An 18,859-nucleotide genomic window follows, 5' to 3' on the forward strand; every position below is an offset into this window, starting at 1 on the left:
GAGGACATGTGAACTGTGATCAGACTTTACAGAAATAACCCAACAAACTGAATTTTGACCCTTGTTTTGAACGCCCATTAAACCCAGGCCTATCCTGAACCACACTGAAACTCATAGCTGTTAAGCAGCTCCGTGACTGATTTTGGTGTGACCCTGGAGGTTCAGGGGTATTATGTACCTGTACCTCTGATGTACCTCTGATGGTTTAATTCATCGAAGTGTTAACAGATGCTTTGTACATCGCTTTGTGTGGTTACAGTATACATATTCTATACTATTGTTTTTAAATGATCCGATCTAAAATCCTAATCCAAAAACATCCCTTCGCATGCTCACCCCCCCCCCCCCTCTCCCTCTCTCTCTCCCTCTCTCTCCCTCTGTCCCCCCTCTCTCTCTCCCCCTCTCTCTCTCTAATCCTAATTTGCACACAGGAAGATTGTTAAAGGACAGCATGCGCCAAAGGAAAGGGACCTTCAGGTCAGACGGGGTTATTGGGGAACAAGCCCTCTTCCACGGCGGGTAGGGACCGTCTGGATTAGTGATGCAAATGTTGCACATCCCTTTGGATTTATCTGCGGGGGGATTCTCACTCAGGGACAAATCTTCTGAAGCTCTGCAGGGTCACCCCAACACCATCAATCAAGTCATCATGTGAAGTGATAAAACGTTACAAAAACACAGACGTCGTTTTTTTTTTTACAAAATGATTTATTATCAACTAACTAAGTTGGACTTTCTATTAAATCAATTTCTGTACGTTGAATAGAAATTGTACCGTTTTATTTTATGCGCAATGATTCCGTTTACATGTGTATTGAATGTAAGATGAGTCGATGGGTTTGACTCCATCTGACATGATACAGTCAAATGACACTTTAATTCAGCTCTGAGTGACAGTCCCGGTGTTTGTGAGATAAACATTGATTCAATCACACCTTTGTCCAGCAGGAATTACTTCCTCCGCGCACCAACAGCCTTATTTTCTGCAGCCTTATCAAACAATTCACAACTAATCCCCGACAAACAGCTGCGAGTTTGATTGCTTAAATAAACTTCTTCCCTCCTGGACACGACTCAAGGGATCAGTGTTACACTTTTCCTTCTGGGATTAAACAGATCTGCCTTTGCTCCTGAATGGAGGCAGGGGAGCCGCCGAGGTCCGGCCCTGAAGGCCCAGGGTGCCTTTTTGATCGGTGCAGTCTCCTCTTGGTGCAGAACCTCTGATTGGCCCAGGGAGCAGGAAGGGGGGGGACAATCTTTAATTAAGCAGATAATCTCTTGTTGGGACTGAGCAGCTCCATTTCAGAGCCCCCTCCGCGGATGCTGCTGATGCTCTGCTGAAGCTGGCCGGTGTCCTCAGTTTCCTCTGCACCGCTTCTCTGTCTGCAGGCTTCGGACGGAGTGACCGTCACCCCCCTCATCTGTCAGGATGTTCATGCATCTGGAGCTTTTCTACTGCATTTCCATCCTCCTGGCTCACATGAGGTCCTACAGCTGCTGGTGAGTCGGGTTTGATATTTACAACACATACATGTATCAATCCAGACGTGCGTTTCCTCAAATGCACCTTTTATTCAAACATACAAGACATGGTTAAAAACAGCCCAAGTGGAAATTCGTTTTATTGATTATATATACATGTATATTTGGTACAACGCACCTCAGCAGCATCAGTTTTATTAAGACTCCAAAAATAGTTTATATGTTGCAAATGCATTTACTTCATCCATCATTTGTGAGAGATCGTGAATAAGAGCACTTGCACGGTGTATGAGCCGGTACAGTTCCACACTGAGGTGAAGAACCTCTGACTTCTGTGCATTTTTCATGTGTGACTATTAAAACTGCAAACGAATAAATCATCTTTTTGTAAAAACACCTTGTCACTGATCAGAACAATTGGCGGTTTACTTCTACTCAATGCTTATTTGTAGATGTGAATCAGTTCATGAACAACTTAAAATCAAAACACCAGTTTTGCTGTAATAAAAATTAAACTGTCACAGTTACAAAAATGCCCTGATTTTCTCATCTTGTAAATGGTTACTGATCTATAACTGAATTGTTTATTACAACTTCAAAACGCATTTCAAGTTTCTTGAAATAAGGGAAACCTCACAATTCATGTGCATTTCCACAAATTGTTGGTGGTTTGTTGTTTTCTTTGATTCATTTTGTCCATTTATAGAACCTTCTAATGAATCAAGTGGCTTGGGTTTCCAATGTGACGCTTAAACATGTTACAAAGTGCACTAATGAGAGATGTTAGCGGAGGAATTTGTTATGGACACTGAGCTTCCTTGAGTGAATAAGCTGTCTCCTTTTCCAGGTCAGTGAATAATTTCTTGATGACTGGACCCAAGGTAAGCCAACTTTCTTTTGATCTTTTCTCCCTGTCCTTTTCCCCAAAAGGCAGACGGAGAGAAAATCTGTGATTTTCAGTGTATTCTTGCACTGGTGGAGTGTCTGCAGAAGCTCTGGTACCTGTGTGACGGCATGGAACCATAAAAATTCTTCATCTCTCCTGATTTTCCGTACACTTGACCTTACTCAGAAGCTCAGTGTGTCCGCGGGTGAATGTGTTAAGAGGTAGGGCTGTAGTGGGTGGTCATGATTAGCGAGCTGGGCCCCTGTGAAAGAGGTGGCACTCCATCTCCCCGAAGGCCACTTGAGACATATTAGTTATATGATCGTTCTCACAGTCTCAACAAGCAGCAGCACGGCGGCCGTGGATGGAGCAGATTGGTTTATAGCAGGCTAAGGATTCTTGAATGTGAATGTGCTCCGTTTTGGTCATTTCATGTTGCCATTAGAATAAATAGACACCAATCTCACATATCACATAAAAGTTAACATAAAAGATGAAATGAATCTTACTGGTCTGGAGAAGCTCAGAGATAAGACCACTGAATAGTTTGACCCCACTAGCGTCACACTATTGGTCCCAGTATTGCTGTTATATACATGATTTGACCTCAACCTTCTCAGTCACCAGTCAGATCAAGATGAGTCATCTCACCATGTTAAATTATTGCGAAATGTGTCTTTCCTGTGTCATACTTTATGGTTTCTTCCTCTGCTTCTGCAGGCATACCTGATCTATTCTAGCAGCGTGGCAGCAGGAGCTCAGAGTGGCATCGAGGAGTGTAAATACCAGTTTGCATGGGACCGCTGGAACTGCCCCGAGAGAGCTCTGCAGCTGTCCACGCACAGCAGCCTGCGCAGCGGTGAGTCCAGGGTCCAAAGCAGGGAGCTTCTGACATGTTTAAACCCATTGTCTTTCGCCATTCGTCATTCAGGCAGGAAGGGTGTTTTTCCTTTTTGTGAAAGTGAAATTATTGCTTAGTCAGGACATTTATTGCCCCTTTGGGATTACCATAGTCGCAAGAGCCAAAACAAACACACTACTCCAATTCACAGCATCCACATGTGTGTCTTCCTGCAACCTGTGAAAGCAGCGTTGGTCTTCAAGAGTCAAACGTATTTAGGAACCCTTCATTTGGAAAAACTCTCGTAGTCCCAATTCATCAATATTGATTTGTACTAACTGAATGTTCTGGTACCACCTCAAATATAATATACAAATAATCCCTTTATAATTGCCCCTGTGAGATGTGTTTCATTAAAAAATATCCTAATTGAGCGTCTCTGTCATCAGCCAATCGGGAGACAGCATTCATCCACGCCATCAGCTCTGCTGGGGTCATGTACACGTTAACCAGAAACTGCAGCCTCGGGGATTTTGACAACTGTGGCTGTGATGACAGTCGGAATGGACAGCGAGGTACGTGGAGAACAAACGTTAAGGAATACAAGTGTGACGATGACACTGGTGACAGATGTTTTACTGCTCAGTCTCGCCATCTCCTGTAGGTGGTCACGGATGGCTCTGGGGCGGCTGCAGTGACAATGTGGGCTTTGGTGAGGTGATTGCCAAGCAGTTCGTCGATGCCTTGGAGACCGGTCAGGACGCTCGGGCGGCCATGAATCTTCATAATAACGAGGTTGGACGCAAGGTACAGTGAGGTGCACTTCATCACTTGTTGAACCACTTGTTGTTTTAACTTCAGGCAACGACTGTATGTCCTCCTGGTATCAGATGTGTGGCCACTGAACATGTGAAGGGGCTCGGTTGATATTTTGGAAATCTCCCGGCCCTCCGACTGATTGCAAAGAACCTTTTGAATCATTTTCCCTTGCTCAGAATTACACTGAGTGTGCCACCCAAGCATCCCTTTCACATCGCTATAAGTGAGGTGCCACTCGTCCCCAGTAATAACAGTGTGTTCGGTGTACCAGAAGGGCCTATTTACCAGTGCTGAATGCCCCTTATGACAATACGACAACTCAAGAATCTCAGGATCACTGGTGCAAGCTTAATTAGAGATCCAGGGGAGCCAGACTCTCTGCATTATGCTGCTTTTTAAAATAAGTGTTTAGTTTTATTCTTGCAATAAGGATCCCACATTTATGTTGGTCTTTGTTTGGCCCTGGGGAGTCTGAGGGGACCACAGGCGTGCAGCTGAAGTGCTCTTTGTTTATGGTGCCTTTGCTCCCCCCTGTTGGGCCCTAGGATCCCCATGGCACCTGGAGCATCATTGTAACAGAAAAAAATGGGGACAGAAAGAGAGAAAAAATCCTTTTTCATTGCTCCGCTCAATGGGACTCTTCATTGGGTCTTCTCGCAGCAGAAAACATGATGATAATGAACATGCTAAATAAATACTCACGCTGCTTCTCAACGGGACAATGAGACTCGATGTGAAACTTTGATTCAGCCTCGTTTCAACCACGTTCCTTTTCAGCTGACAGGTGTTTTGTGTTGGGTAAAGTCAGGAAACACTGAGGGAAACAAAAGAAAATGTGCCTTTCAGTGTATTCATCCCTTCTTCTTACTTCTCTTGAGAATATAATCATTTAATCTGACAACACATCAATCAGGAGACAACGAATTTCCTGTCTCTGCACATTTTTTTCCACCTCAGTGACACGTACACGTGCGTGCACTCACGTGACTCACGTTCCTTTCAGACACATGAAAAAGAAAAAAACTCAAAGACGCATGTTGTTTTTACAGGCTGTGAAAGGGACCATGCAGAGGACATGCAAATGTCACGGCGTGTCGGGGAGCTGCACCACACAGACCTGCTGGCTGCAGCTGCCAGAGTTCCGGGAGGTGGGGAACTACCTGAAGGAGAAGTACCACAGGGCTCTGAAGGTAGATCTCCTCCGTGGAGCCGGGAACAGCGCAGCCAGCCGAGGCGCCATCGCAGAGACCTTCAGTTCAATTTCCCGAAAGGAGCTGGTGCACCTCGAGGACTCCCCAGATTACTGTTTAGAAAACCGCACTCTGGGTTTGCCGGGCACAGAGGGCCGTGAGTGCCTCAAGAAGGGCAAGAACCTGAACAAATGGGAGAAACGAAGCTGCAAGAGGCTCTGTGGCGAGTGCGGGCTGGCTGTGGAGGAGCGCAAAGCTGAGATGGTGTCGAGCTGTAATTGTAAATTCCACTGGTGCTGCGCGGTGAAGTGTGAGCAGTGCAGGAAGACAGTGACCAAGTACTTCTGTGTAAAGAAAGGAGGTCAGAGGGGAAGAAATGAAAGTGCTGGCAGCCGCCGGAAGAGTCTGAGACTGAGGAAGAAGCACTGAGCATCTTCATCACTTCTCACCTGCTGTCATCATAGTTTGTGTGTGTGTGTGTGTGTGTGTGTGTGTGACGTCCAAAAATATTCCCTTTACTCCTCCACAACATGATATATTTATTTTCATAGAAAATTTAAACAGTTTTTGCGGCTTTCTTGATCTAATTAACCATAACATTTTACAAACCTTGATATTTCCATTACTTGCAGGTCAACTGTTCCTTCAGAAACTGTTTTGCAAAGAGAAACTGACATATTCAGACTCATCTTCCCTCGGACTCACCCTGACCTTTGCTGCCCTCTTCGTGTATTTAATTGTATATAAAATGAAGCACTTTGTATTGTACATTGTTAATTTATTGCACAGCATTTCCTAGTTTTGTTTTATTGTTAGTCACCTTTTGTTGCTTGTTTTCTATTCAAATGTAATGAAAGAATAATAAATCCCTCTTAATATCAGGCACCGACATCCTTCCTTGGTGTATTATTTGACAGTAAACACAACCTTCACATTGTGCACACAGGGGTTAGGATACTCTGCGGCAGAGCCATAAGAATAGAAAGCTCTTCAGCGTACTCGTCCACCATCACGCCTTTCTCAATTTCGCCTCGACAAATACCTCCCCGTTCTCTCTCTCTCGTCGTGGTAATCCTCAAAGAGCCCCTAACTCCCAGGCTCTTGGAAGTTTCTTTACTGTTTAATACTAGTTTAATTAACTTTGTCCAGACAGAGTAGGGCCTGGGGGTGGAGGGCATGAGGCAAGTTGCCCTTAAAAATCATCCCGCCTCTAATTGAGTATGCTAATCTCCTTTTTCACGCCGCGCCTCCTCAGGAGTGGGGGAAAGAAATGTTGGGAAAACTTTGGGTTGCCTGTCCAAGGCTTCCTGCGGCTGTTTTATTTCTGGGCCCACCTATTTGGGTCCTTTCACTCCTCTAGGGCCTTCCTTTGCTCGATTTAACAATGAATGCAGAGCTAATCAGCTCTCTCGGAAATGCACCACTGTCGAGGAAGGTAATCCCTTCTTCTCCACTCTCAAAGGACTGTCGCCTTCTAAAGGACTTTGGGAAAAGGCTTTGCACAGATTCACACTGTTCGCATCAAAAGAAGTTAGTTCAAGTATTGTGCCAAAACAAGTGGGTTTTATAAACACATGCTTGCCAGGATACTCACCCCACCTGCAAGCAAGAGGTGCCAGGCCCATGTAGACCAGCACATGGCAGCCGAGGACGACACCCTTCAGGCGAGATGGGGCATGAAAGAGGAGATTAGAGGTCCCATTGAGAGGGGGGCGTTCATTTCTGCACCTTACTCCTTTAACTCAATAAAGTGTCAAGGAAACACCTTGTTGACATCTTATTTGACAAATAATGATCATAATCGAAACACCTCCCTCCTCTGGTGACCCCTGTGGCCCAGACAGGACGACAGCAAAGCCTCCTCAGCAACGAGCCAAACGGCATCATCGTCTGTGGAAGCTGTGCAGTTCACTTTAGATCGGGATCACAAGCAATTGATGCATTATTGTATGAAGAGTACGTACGTATGTGCTGTGAAAATTAGTCTTGTGAGTCTCGTGTCTCCCATCAATATTGGTGCATCGGCAACAAAGGTGGAAACATCTGGTCTTGTCACATCTGCCATAATCCGTCGACTTTAAATCAACAATTTCACTGATGGTGCAGTTCCAGTTGATGAAAGCAGTAGGCAGCTCTGTGTTGCACAGAAACTCTTTGGAGCACGTGAACTTCTCATGTTTTTGCTCAACGGCTCCTGTAAGCAGATGACTTATAGCATATATAGCTTGTGTTGTAGAAAAAATATGAATATTAATGCAAATGTGTGGTAAAATATCCACCGTACAAGAACCTTCTTGCTGTATTTACTGTCGTGAATCTGACCAATGAGAGCGAGGCATTTTGTTCAGTGTGGATTCTTCTGCTGCGTCTGTTTATGATGGCGTGTGAACAGGCACATTATTTTGATCATGAACTCAGACACACAACCATTTCCCCCACCCAGAGAGTGACACGACCTCCGACCGTGGGGTCTGAACTTCCATCTCCTGGGCCGGCCCTGTCACAATTAATTTGTGATAACACTTCGGGCTCAAGGTGGCGGAGAGAAAGACGACAGCACAGAGGAAGTGTAGAGTCTTAAGCAGATGCTGTCTCACAGAACTTGAATAATCAGACGCAACCTTTGCAGAGGGATGAAGGTCACTGATAATGATGGGCAAACATTTTTCTTAAAGCTCGCAAGCTACCTGGCATCGGAAAAAACTACAAACAGGTTCAGGAGAAAATACGATGTAAGCCTCTGACACAACAACTAAAAAGGCCATGGATTTTTCTTGGCAAGTGATAAGGCAATCAGTGAAGATGGAAAAAACTACTTATAATGCTTCAGAGATGACTAATAGGATTTAGAGCTTAAGGGTTCTGGACCTACATCACCTAGAGGGGCGAGGGTCAATATGAATGTGAGAGAAAGCCACCACAGATGAGGACAGATGAGTGGGACGTTCAACCAGCCCTTGTAAGATGCTTTTGGAAAATCTGTGTAATCTGCTTCTGATTACTTCTATTATCCTACATAGTGCACCTGTGCATGTCTGATCTTTTTACCTTATATTCTATACTGTGCAACATAGGCTTCCTGTTTTGTTTTGTTTTTTTTTTCAAAAAGAGCAGCAGCTTCTTTTGTTGAGAAGACAGCACAGGTTTATGTGTTTGTTGGTATCAGCAGGATGGAGATACAAGCTTCTAGGGGCTCACTGGGGTGGCCAAGCTCCCAGCCATGGGTATCTGCAAAGAATAGGGAGCATCAGAGGGATCAGCTCAGCTCATCTGACTGATCTGCACAGGAAACACAGAGTATGGGAACCCACCAGGGAGCCCAAAGGAACCCCTGGGGTGGAAATCTGCTGACAAAGGCTGACTCAGGAGAACATGTTTTCATTTGTGTATATGTGCAAAAGTTTTCAGGAAACATTTGAAGCTGACATTCATTCTGTCTTTAACAAAAAATATCATCATTGGAGTGGTCAAAGTGATTGATAATATGTGTTCCTCCGAGTTCAAAACCAGCTCGACCCTGACAAAACAGAGAAAGGCACCATCAGCTGACCGGTCCACTGAGCAAGGTACAGTGTGCACGACTAGCTGACAAAGAATGATCTGCTGATCAATACAGTAATGCTGATGCTGTGATGACAAAAGTTAAAGATTGGCTCAGGATTTCAAAAGTGTTTGCTCAACCTTTCATTACCATATCTACTCATACAGAGAAAGAAACAGGGGAGAGCGTTTAGGCCCGATCAATACTGTTATTTATTGCTTTCCGGTTATTCATGTCATACAAAGTGATTTACAGCAAGCGAGCAACAGAAGTTATATTCTTTTACAACTTATCAATAATTATATGATTATTGTTTATTATTCATTTTGATGATTGAGGGGTTTAATTCACCATTCTAGTGATGGACAAACAATCCCCTCTCAAATTAAGCCATTACATTCCACAAATAAGCTATGAAGCCGATTTATCAAGACAGGTACAGTTTTATAATGTGCAAACCCACGATATCAGTTTTATTTTTTTTCTTCTGGATGTGCCTTAATGCATGAAATAATCATAGCAGGAGATAAATGAAATGATAGTTATTTATCTGATATTAAATTAAAAAGAAGAATAAAGCAAAGTGATTCACTTGAAGAAATGTACTAGTTCTTCTGTGAATACTCCCTTTTCAGAAAGCTGCAACACAAGCACGAACAATACCGCTACTTAGCGGTCAAACTCTGTATTACAACACGCAGTCTTCCAGTCCGTCAGATGGCGCTGTCCATCACTCCGGGCATGAAATTACAGATGATTGCTCTTCACCATTGAGGTACAGTCGTTTGTTTTCTAGCTGTCACCACCTTGTGTGTACATTCACACAGACAACGCAGCCGGGATGCGCGTAGAGCCCGTGCCGCTGGAGATCTGTATGAATTCAACAACTTTGAATGAGAGAGGTTGTGTGGTGAAAGCGCTGCTGCGTTCAGCCTAGAGCCACAGGGTCCGGAGCGAAGGGCTGGTTGTTTCGAAGGGAAGCGAGCGGCTGCAGCTGAGCGGCGCTTGTCGACGACCATGGCAGCGGCGACCGTTGTGGAGGCGGACCGGGCGGCCAGTGAGGGTGCCGCCGCTTTCGCCAGCATCCACAACAGGGACTGGGATGAGTCTCAGCTGCGGAAATACTCGTTTGCAACGAAGCCCATTCCCAGACTGTCTCACACGGACCCCAGAGCCGAGATGCTAATAAACAACGAGGTAAACCTGCTAGCTTACTAAAACGTACATGCCGGGAGCTAAAACACGCCCACCGTGAATCTTCTGCACAATGTCTCCTTTTAATGAAATTAAACAGTGGCTAATAAATGAAGAAGAAAAAAAGAAAAAGAACCACTAGTCTACATAAAATGTATGTAAGTTTAGTAAGCGAGTGCAAGTGCTATCAGTTCATATCCAGTGTTCTCACTGCAAATACTGTATTTGAAGCTGTAACCTTGGACTTGGGCCATCTGCAGATTCTGATAATAATTGATTCACAAACAGTCCAAACCAGTGAAGCCATAGACTGTATATTATACCTGGACACCACCACTGTATCCCGTGACGTCTTTGTAGTAATCTTTGAATAGAGCCGCGGTCATGACCTTATGCTTTTCTAGATCTTGAGCTCTTTTATTGTGTGATTTTTTTTTTTTACACATAAACCGACAATTGTGGTTTTAATGAGATCTTATTACCTTATCTTCCAGCAACTGTCAACCCTGTCCATCACAATCATTTTGTAATATCGTCACAGAAGCATAAAGAGGAATCAGACATTGTCACAGACACTGTCTGCAGGAAGAGAATTATGCTATTTGAATTACTCTGATGTTTGCTCTCTCCCCAGCTCATGATGTTGTCAGACATAATAATGTCTCACACGTTTTCAGCTCCAGAGAAATGCATTTGTGGAAAAAGTCAGCTGATGATCAAACTTTAATTGGTCAATCAGCTGTTCAACTATTCAGCGTACCTAAATACCTAAAGTATTTTCAAATATTTTAGAAAGCTCCCTGGCCTGTGTCTATGGGGGTTCTCTCCAGACAAAAAGCATGCTGAGGTTAATTGGTCGCTCCAAATTGTCCATAGGTGTCAATGGTTGACTCGTCCAGGTTGTACCCTGACGTTCACTCGCTGACGGCTGAGATCGACTCCAGCACAACCACAACCGTAACCAGAGCAAGCAGGAGATGAAAGAATGAATATAAAACATAAATGTTTTGAATAAATGAATATAAAACATAAAACAAAGGTTAGATTTTAGCCAAGAGTTGACCCCTGGAGTTCTTGAGCCAGACACTGACATCTGATTGCTGCATCATCAGTGTGTAACCGTGACTGTCTTAGCTGACAACACGTGGGTGTACAGGGGTAAATAATCTCGTAAAGTGCCATGAGGGTAGAAAATATGAAAATGCAGCTGGTTACATGTAACAAAGACAAATAGCAGCTCTTCACATCTCATCATCAGAATAATAGGAGATCCATGGTCATTCAACAGACTGCTTAATTTTCTACTGATAAGTTGTGATTGTCATTCCTAGCAGTTTAATTTGAACGTTATCGCACAGTCAGCAAATCATATCCATGGGCGTGGAACATGTGTCCAAGCCTGTATCACCAGAGAAACAAGATACATTTTTAGCTTTTCAAACATTCAAACGTTATGGGAGTTATTAGTGTTCCGAGTGTTATATATATATATATATATATATATATATATATATATATATATATATATATATATATATATATATATATATATTTTTTTTTTTTTTTTTAAGTAAAATGTTCTCCTGTGTGAGTAGGGAGTTAATATTTAAGCCATGTCTGGCTAGTTTACAAGCGCCATAAAGTGGTCCCATCTGTCGTAACACCTCTAGCTGGCACTTTGGTGGCACATCGGTGTCACATACTTCTCTGGGTAAAGTGTTGAAGGTTATCACAGCGGTAGTTGGACGGTGCAGAGAAATATAGTACTCTCCCCATTCCATTCGCACCCCTCTGAGAATCCCGTTACTCTTTAACACGTTCTGATTCTGATCTGAGTTCTGAATCTCCCCCGTTTTAAATAAACATCTCCGCATTCATCGTTGTTGCTGGGGCTGCACCTGAACACAGCACAGGTCCCGGGGGTGAAAGCACACGGACAAAGAAACGTCGCGGCTCGGATAAAGCTGACTTTTCCAGCATGATATTAACCCTCCGGACTGCGTTGAACGGTGAAAGTGAAACCGAGTTGGTGTGGGGGCAGCGGGAGCGCGAGCGCGTCCACCGGCGTGCTACGTTCAGTTAGTCACGTAGCATCCGCTGCCACACACACACACACACTCCTAAGAGAGGGAGGGAGTCTGTGTCTGTGTGTGTGTGTGTGTGTGCGCGCGCGCGTACGTGTCCCCCCTTGTTCCTTGTTGAGCAGGTTATGAGACATGAGATGATGATATGTAAATGTTGGAGAGAAGAACGATCGAATCCTGGAGAATACTCATTGTTCATATTCAAACTGTTGACTTCTTCCCTTACAACAACTGATTTCACAGTAAAATAAATCATGAGTGATTAAAAAGGCATACATTTCACATTTGTATTATTTTGAGGTCATACTACCACAAGGAGCGAGATCCGTAGTGCCTACCTCTCAGGTTAATGGATTATGAGGTGAATAGGATTTCGGTAAATAAACCGTGATATTAAAGGTAAAGGTAACTAAAGGTAATTTACATTATGGTGTCTGTTTTCAGGAGCCTGTGGTTTTAACAGATACAAACCTCGTGTATCCAGCTCTGAAATGGGACATTGCATACCTTCAAGAAAACATTGGGAATGGAGACTTCTCTGTTTACATCGCAGAAAACCACAAGTTCCTGTACTACGATGAGAAGAAAATGTCCAACTTTGAGAACTTTGTTCCCACATCGCGACGCATGGAAATGAAATTTTCTGAATTTGTCCAAAAAATGCACGAAACCGAGGAAATGGGAGGAGAAGAGAGGTGAGATTCATGTTCTGTTGACCCAAATGGTCTGGAACAAGATGTGTGTGGTTGGTTTTTTTGTCTTTGAATTGTAAAACATGAAAGTGAACTAAAGCAGAATGGGGGGGGGTGACCTTGTTGCACACATGCACATCACTTATGAAAGTCAGATCCCTGTTTGACACGGTTTCACTCCCTTAAAGGAGCTGAAACACAAGTGAACATCATTTTATCCTGCAGATTCATGTTCAGTCGAACTCTGTACACATTTGGTCCCCGTGTTTTTCAAGGGTATACCTGCAGCAGACTTTGAATGACACAGTGGGAAAGAAAATAGTTGTTGACTTCCTGGGTTTCAACTGGAGCTGGATCAACAGTCAACAAGCCAAGAGGAACTGGGGACAGCTGACATCCAACCTCTTGCTCATAGGCATGGAGGGTAAGGAGGTTTTGTCGTTACCGACTGAATGTGAAATGCAGATTTACTTCTGCAGTCTCATATTCCCCTGTTCAATGCAACACAGCCACAGTTGTAACTGTTTTTTTACCTCCTTCATTTTAGAGACTCATATTTTCTCCTTGCTCATCACATTACTTTCACAGGTAATGTGACACCGGCACATTACGACGAGCAGCAGAACTTCTTTGCACAGATTAAAGGTCATAAGCGATGCATCCTCTTCCCTCCAGACCAGTTTGAATGTCTCTATCCATACCCGGTGCATCACCCTTGTGACAGACAGAGCCAAGTAAGCTGCTGTTATTTTAAAGGTTTTATAAGGTGAATGTCGTTCATGTACCAGAATGTGTGGACTTATCTCTGTTCAGTAAAGCAGACATGATCTGATAAATCACTTTTAAAGCTGTGAATCCTCCCCAAGATATGGGAATGTTATCAAGTTATTCTTGCTTCATGTGAATCATTACCCAAGGCGAGTTGAAAGCAAATGTCAGAGGAATGAGGAGGTAAAGCTGCTCACAGCGTCAGATTCATGCTGCAGTTATCTTCCACGACAAATTTCTGTTCTTACTGCAGGTTGATTTTGATAACCCTGACCATGAGAAGTTTCCCAATTTCAAGAATGTAGTTGGCTATGAGGCTGTTGTGGGCCCAGGAGATGTGCTCTACATCCCCCATGTATTGGTAAGAAGAAGTGAAAGAGAATGAATAATTCAAAGCTGTCGTCCCTGTATCAGGATACGTGTCATAAGAAGAGTTTCAGGAATTCGATTCATTTCTTTTTCTGTTTCTCTTCTTTCCTCAGGTGGCATCACATTGAATCCCTGCTAAGTGGTGGAGTGACGATCACCGTCAACTTCTGGTACAAAGTACGTGTTTTTGGTTTTTCTGACGTTTATCGTGCTTCTACTTTAATGACTTGAATGAATCTGAATCTCTGCTCAGGGCGCCCCGACACCGAAGAGGATCGAATATCCTCTGCGAGCTCATCAGAAGGTGGCCATCATGAGAAATATTGAGAAGATGCTGGGAGAAGCTCTCGGTGACCCACATGAAGTAAAACACTCTCTTCTTTATGTGTGAAACATAAACTCAGGTCTTCTTATAAAGTGTACCCGAGGAAAGAGGAAGCTACTTTCTGGAACATTCATCAGACCCACATTTAGGTCAACTGTTGCATCAAATCCCAGGGGCTTGCTGGCCTTCTCAGGAACCCAGTTACTGTGAATATTTATGGATTACCTGCTTTTGGTGCAATGGAAGAAGTACGCAGCTCAGCCCAATGAATAACTCAATGTCAAGTTGACGCTGGAGTAGATCTGTCTATACTATAGTTCTGAGCTCACTTACCATTTACTGTTCAAAACGAAACCATATTTGATCACTATCTCTCTGTATAGAATAATAATAACAATAATAATAATAATAATAATTATAGTAATACAGACATTTTGGAAAAAAAACAAGTAAAATAAGTCTTTTGAATTACCCACATCCCAATAAAGGGTTAAAGCTGTGGTGGCCTTGCTCAAGAATTAATTTACTGAAACTTTCCTTTTTCTCTTTGAAGGTCGGACCTTTATTGAAAACCATGATCAAGGGGCGATATGAAGAATCTCAGCTGAAGCCTCGTTCGTAGTAGTTCTCGGCGGACTGCTTCAGAAACTGTGAGAACCTGCTGCGCGTCCATCCTGAAACCATTCTGCCTCACTTGTCTCAGAGTGCCATTGTCATTGCAAGTTCAGCTACAGAAGAAGCCTTTGACTAACTCATGGGAGTTTGACGTATTTATGTGAATCCTTCCTGTAATTCTAGCTGCTTGGTAGGTGACCCGCGTTTATTCACCCAGTCAGCGATCGGTACCTTTGGAGGAACCTCAGGTTTTTGATGAAATGAGGATCGGGCATCCAGTTTTACTTCCATCAGGAAGACACAGCGGATGTGGTGCACACCTGGAAACATAACAGACCACTGAAATGTTTTTTGAATAGTTGTCCATGAAATCTGCATTATCGTTACACACTCTTCTAACGCAGCTTTGTGAGAGTGAAAAGCAGAAGTCCTTTGTGGTGAGCAGCATAGGCATAATAATAAAACAGAGGTGTGTATTGCTGCAGTCATGAAATATGAACAAAAATATGTGTGGTCAGTTTTCCAGCTCAGTGAGAATGTCTGCAGGCAAATAACTTCAGCTGAGTGTCATATTCATGCTCTGTATTGTTTTATATTTTATATTTTTAAAGACTTCATTGGATGTGCTGTTCCATATACCACTGATAAGTGGAATGAGCAGTGAATGAATACGGCAATTTTGTGAGAATGCATGATGTTTTCATGGGAGGGTTTAAAATTGTATTAAGAGAAGGATTTCAGTGAAAGTGTTAGCATAAGTCTGTTTAAACAGGATCTTGTCACTGCAGCGTAATGAACCACCCAGGGTCATGGTTGAATTAGCATGTAGTATTTTTAGTTCATGCATTTGTTCTGGAGCAATATAAATATGTAATATGTTGCATTAAATGCAGGAGGACTGAGTTTCAGTATATGTGTTCGAAAATAGCAGACTGGATGTTGCTGTGTACATTTTCGATGTGAAAAAGCATCTGAAACTAAATCGAAGGAGGATTTGACATAATGCTGTGTGTGCTCCTGCTCCAAACCGTCAAAGTATTGTCATATTCAAAGAGCTTTGTTTCCCTCAGACAATAGATGATTCAAATAGGTGTATACAAGGGCAGTCGGGCTGTTGAGGTTCAACCTGAAGATCTGTCATTATGTACACATCTGTTTCTTAGAGGGTACATAATGATTAATTAGTGCTGGTTCCTCTGTAAAATATTTCCCTGGTGTGAAACTGTTTCAGTGTTCTGGTTTCTTACTGGTAAACCTGTTTCCTGTTCGGCCCTTGCTTACCAATAGCATGGCATTAAATGTTTTAATTTATAGTCAAAATGTCTTAAAGGTAAGACAGGTGAGCTGAATGAGCATGATTTCATGGACCCTTGTGTTCTTTTTTGAACAAAGTGTGTGCTCTCCTCATTTCTCCAATTAAAGGTTTGTTTGCAGAATTCTCCAGCTGTAAGATGTGATTGGTAATGTCCCATCTACTTCATTCTGCTGTCAGTGGAGTCCTACCAGACACCGATTAATGGAAAAAAGGAAACAACATGAATGGTAGTCTACAAAAATTTGTATTTATTATAAATTGTGCGTCAGCATTTCTCTCAGCTTGGGATCTGAATTAAGTTGCAGTAAATCCATTTCACTCTCCACAGTTACACCATCATAAGAAAAATCAGTTATCAGTAAATCAGTAACAAAAACATCTTTGTGTTACACCGAAGTTTTCTTATAGTTTGTTTCAAATGGTTTACAGAAAAAAATATGAAAAAAAATATCCTGATGTACACTGAGAAACATAAAAAAACTCAGTAACAAGTGAAACCAGATCCACAACACACAGTGAGATTAAAGGATTTGTGACTGAACCATCTGAAGTAAACAGCCTCTGCACTAACGTCACACTTTACAAATCTAAGCATCTATATCAAAAATAAAGACAACAACTTCAGAAGGATCTTAGTCCTACAGTAGGCCAATATATTACAGTGCTCTGATGGTTTGTACACGTTTAGAATGGATTTGTTCTACTGGAGAAAGAATTACCAGCATGTGTGAATCTGTTTCTACTACAGTTCAGTAGCAATGATACAAAACTAGAACAGTGGTCCTCTAGTGCCCTGCGGAGGAGCAGGTAATTTACTTTCTATAAGTTGCTGGTAACACTGAAAGCACAACTTCAGCTTATTTACCCAGATAACTGGATCATTTTGGCATAAAATCCTCAAATCAACATGGACACCGGATTCAGAAGAGTTAGCAGATAAAGTAACTGAGTAAACCCACCTCCACTTATTCTGACAGACATTCAGTAGTATTGTAGCACATAATCTAAGGACGCCACTTATTGAACTCATGATAGGGGACCTTTCCACAGTACAAATGTTCAAAAATGATGTGTCCCAAACAAGTTTTAAGTTTTGCAGCAAAAAAAAAAAAAAAAGTCAAAAACCCCACACATGCTTGAGCTTCACAACACTGCATTCCTGGGACATGGAAAGAAATTCAACTCCACGTGATATTGTCATCAATAACGTAATATGTACAAGAAAAAAACATTTGTCCAGATGAACGTCAACAGCACCACAAGAGAAAATATGTGTGAACAACTTGCTATCAATAAGAATCATAAAATAACTTACACTTTTTTAAAAAAACAATCAAAGTAGTAAAAAAAACCCAACATAATCCTGGTAAGATAGCAAATAGCTTTGGCTGTTTCACAAACGACCAATGTTACAACATTCGCACCAGAAAGTCACACAAAAAATTAAATAAATGAAATGTCTCAACCAAGGCAGATAATGGTAACGTCTTGTGTAAATAAACTGCTGATACACTCCTTTATATGGGAAATATCAAACAACGTCAGAGGAAACCAAACGTATAAATAAACGATAAAGTCTTTACTTGCTCATTATCAATGGAATCTGTATTTTCGTGCAGGCTTCAGATTGACGTAAGTCTTCTTCATTTCCTCCGTCTCATTTGTCTTCACGAGTTGATATCGCTCACCTTTGGTGGTCACCACCTGGTTGCTGTGGTAGCGAACTAACTTCTTTGGAGCCTGCACACGAGACAGACCAGGGGTTCATACATGAACCACATTTGGCGAGCTGCTTTTATGAATGTGGTGGTAGTGGAAAGTACGCTTAACAAAGAGAGTGACTTACATCTTTAGGGGCGACAGGCCGGTGTGTTTTCTTATCATCCTCTCTGTCAACCAGCATGTACCTACAGGGATCAAGTACACACGTGAATGGGGCAGAAAAGATGTGACAGGTGCTTACACAGCATCTCAGCATTCTTACTTACTTCTCCAGGATGCTTTCTTTCAGTTTATGATCTGCCACAGAGGAAATATTCTTTCCATGGTTTACCTGTGGCGACATTCAACTGTCAGATGTGATGGCTGACATACACAAGTGTGAGATGAGGTCTGCTGCGATGTCGCAGAGACTCACATTGAGAGGGGTCGGGCTGAGTTGGACATCGCCCTCGATGATCAGGCGTACAGCTTCCTCCATGTCTCCCTTAGCAATCGACAGGGCGCTGCGCGCCTCTGACAGACTGCATTTTGGAAACATCTCCAGCAGGTGTTGCTCCTGGGTTTCCCACTCAGACACTTCGGGCACCTGAAAAGATTGGAGCTCTTTGTAGGCGAATGTTGAAAGCTATGAGAGAGGCAATGAATCACTATGATGGGATTACCTTGGCGGTGGCGCCCTCTGTCGGGGTTTGGAGGCACTGCATGTCGCTCCCTGGTGGAGGTCCACTTGGCAGCAAGGTTAGTTTCACTGAACTGCCATCTGTCTTTGACACACTGGTTTCTTCGTCAGCTAAGAAGATGACATTCATTCATGTTAGCACCGAGTGGTTTGAATGAGAAACAATAACAGTTATACCTCAAACTTATACCTGTTGTCCTAGCTGTTGCTAGTTTTGAAGCCAGGCTGAACATCATTTCACAGACTTTGACACTAGAAACACACATGAAAAACAAAAAAATGATGTATCTGATTAATTTTTGTCCCCAATCAAGTCACATTTGTCAGTTGGTTTCAC

General features: G+C 42.8%; 3 protein-coding genes across 3 annotated transcripts; 2 read left to right on the top strand and 1 right to left on the bottom strand.

The window, feature by feature from the left end:
* The first annotated feature begins 1,429 nt into the window (after positions 1-1,429).
* Positions 1,430-5,647, top strand: LOC144740021 (protein Wnt-8b). Its single transcript, XM_078622907.1, has 6 exons — positions 1,430-1,500; positions 2,330-2,363; positions 3,089-3,227; positions 3,659-3,784; positions 3,874-4,016; positions 5,078-5,647. The coding sequence occupies exons 1-6, from the start codon at positions 1,430-1,432 to the stop codon at positions 5,645-5,647; spliced, it is 1,083 nt and encodes a 360-aa protein (XP_078479033.1).
* Positions 5,648-9,776: 4,129 nt separating this feature from the next.
* On the top strand, positions 9,777-14,813 carry LOC144740020 (hypoxia-inducible factor 1-alpha inhibitor-like). Its single transcript, XM_078622906.1, is given in 9 exon segments — positions 9,777-9,956; positions 12,482-12,732; positions 13,005-13,153; positions 13,318-13,463; positions 13,751-13,846; positions 13,848-13,858; positions 13,980-14,043; positions 14,120-14,230; positions 14,745-14,813. Coding segments are annotated over 9 exon segments (1,077 nt in total).
* Positions 14,814-17,714: 2,901 nt separating this feature from the next.
* On the bottom strand, positions 17,715-18,788 carry CUEDC2 (CUE domain containing 2). Its single transcript, XM_078622908.1, has 6 exons — positions 18,713-18,788; positions 18,506-18,624; positions 18,259-18,429; positions 18,110-18,174; positions 17,968-18,028; positions 17,715-17,861 (listed from the first exon to the last, which is right to left on the bottom strand). The coding sequence occupies exons 1-6, from the start codon at positions 18,786-18,788 to the stop codon at positions 17,715-17,717; spliced, it is 639 nt and encodes a 212-aa protein (XP_078479034.1).
* Positions 18,789-18,859: the final 71 nt, after the last annotated feature.

The sequence above is a fragment of the Lampetra planeri genome, unplaced genomic scaffold (assembly GCF_965212315.1).
Source record: "Lampetra planeri unplaced genomic scaffold, kcLamPlan1.2.h2 scaffold_1848, whole genome shotgun sequence".
Lineage (NCBI taxonomy): Eukaryota > Metazoa > Chordata > Hyperoartia > Petromyzontiformes > Petromyzontidae > Lampetra > Lampetra planeri.

Coding starts and splice junctions, on each gene's coding strand:
- LOC144740021 (XM_078622907.1), top strand. CDS start 1,430: ATGTTCATGCATCTGGAGCTTTTCTACTGCATTTCCATCCTCCTGGCT. Junction 1,501..2,329: donor ATGAGGTCCTACAGCTGCTG/GTGAGTCGGGTT, acceptor CTCCTTTTCCAG/GTCAGTGAATAATTTCTTGA. Junction 2,364..3,088: donor TCTTGATGACTGGACCCAAG/GTAAGCCAACTT, acceptor CTGCTTCTGCAG/GCATACCTGATCTATTCTAG.
- CUEDC2 (XM_078622908.1), bottom strand. CDS start 18,788: ATGTGTGTTTCTAGTGTCAAAGTCTGTGAAATGATGTTCAGCCTGGCT. Junction 18,625..18,712: donor AGCAACAGCTAGGACAACAG/GTATAAGTTTGA, acceptor TAGCTGACGAAG/AAACCAGTGTGTCAAAGACA. Junction 18,430..18,505: donor CAGAGGGCGCCACCGCCAAG/GTAATCCCATCA, acceptor CAATCTTTTCAG/GTGCCCGAAGTGTCTGAGTG.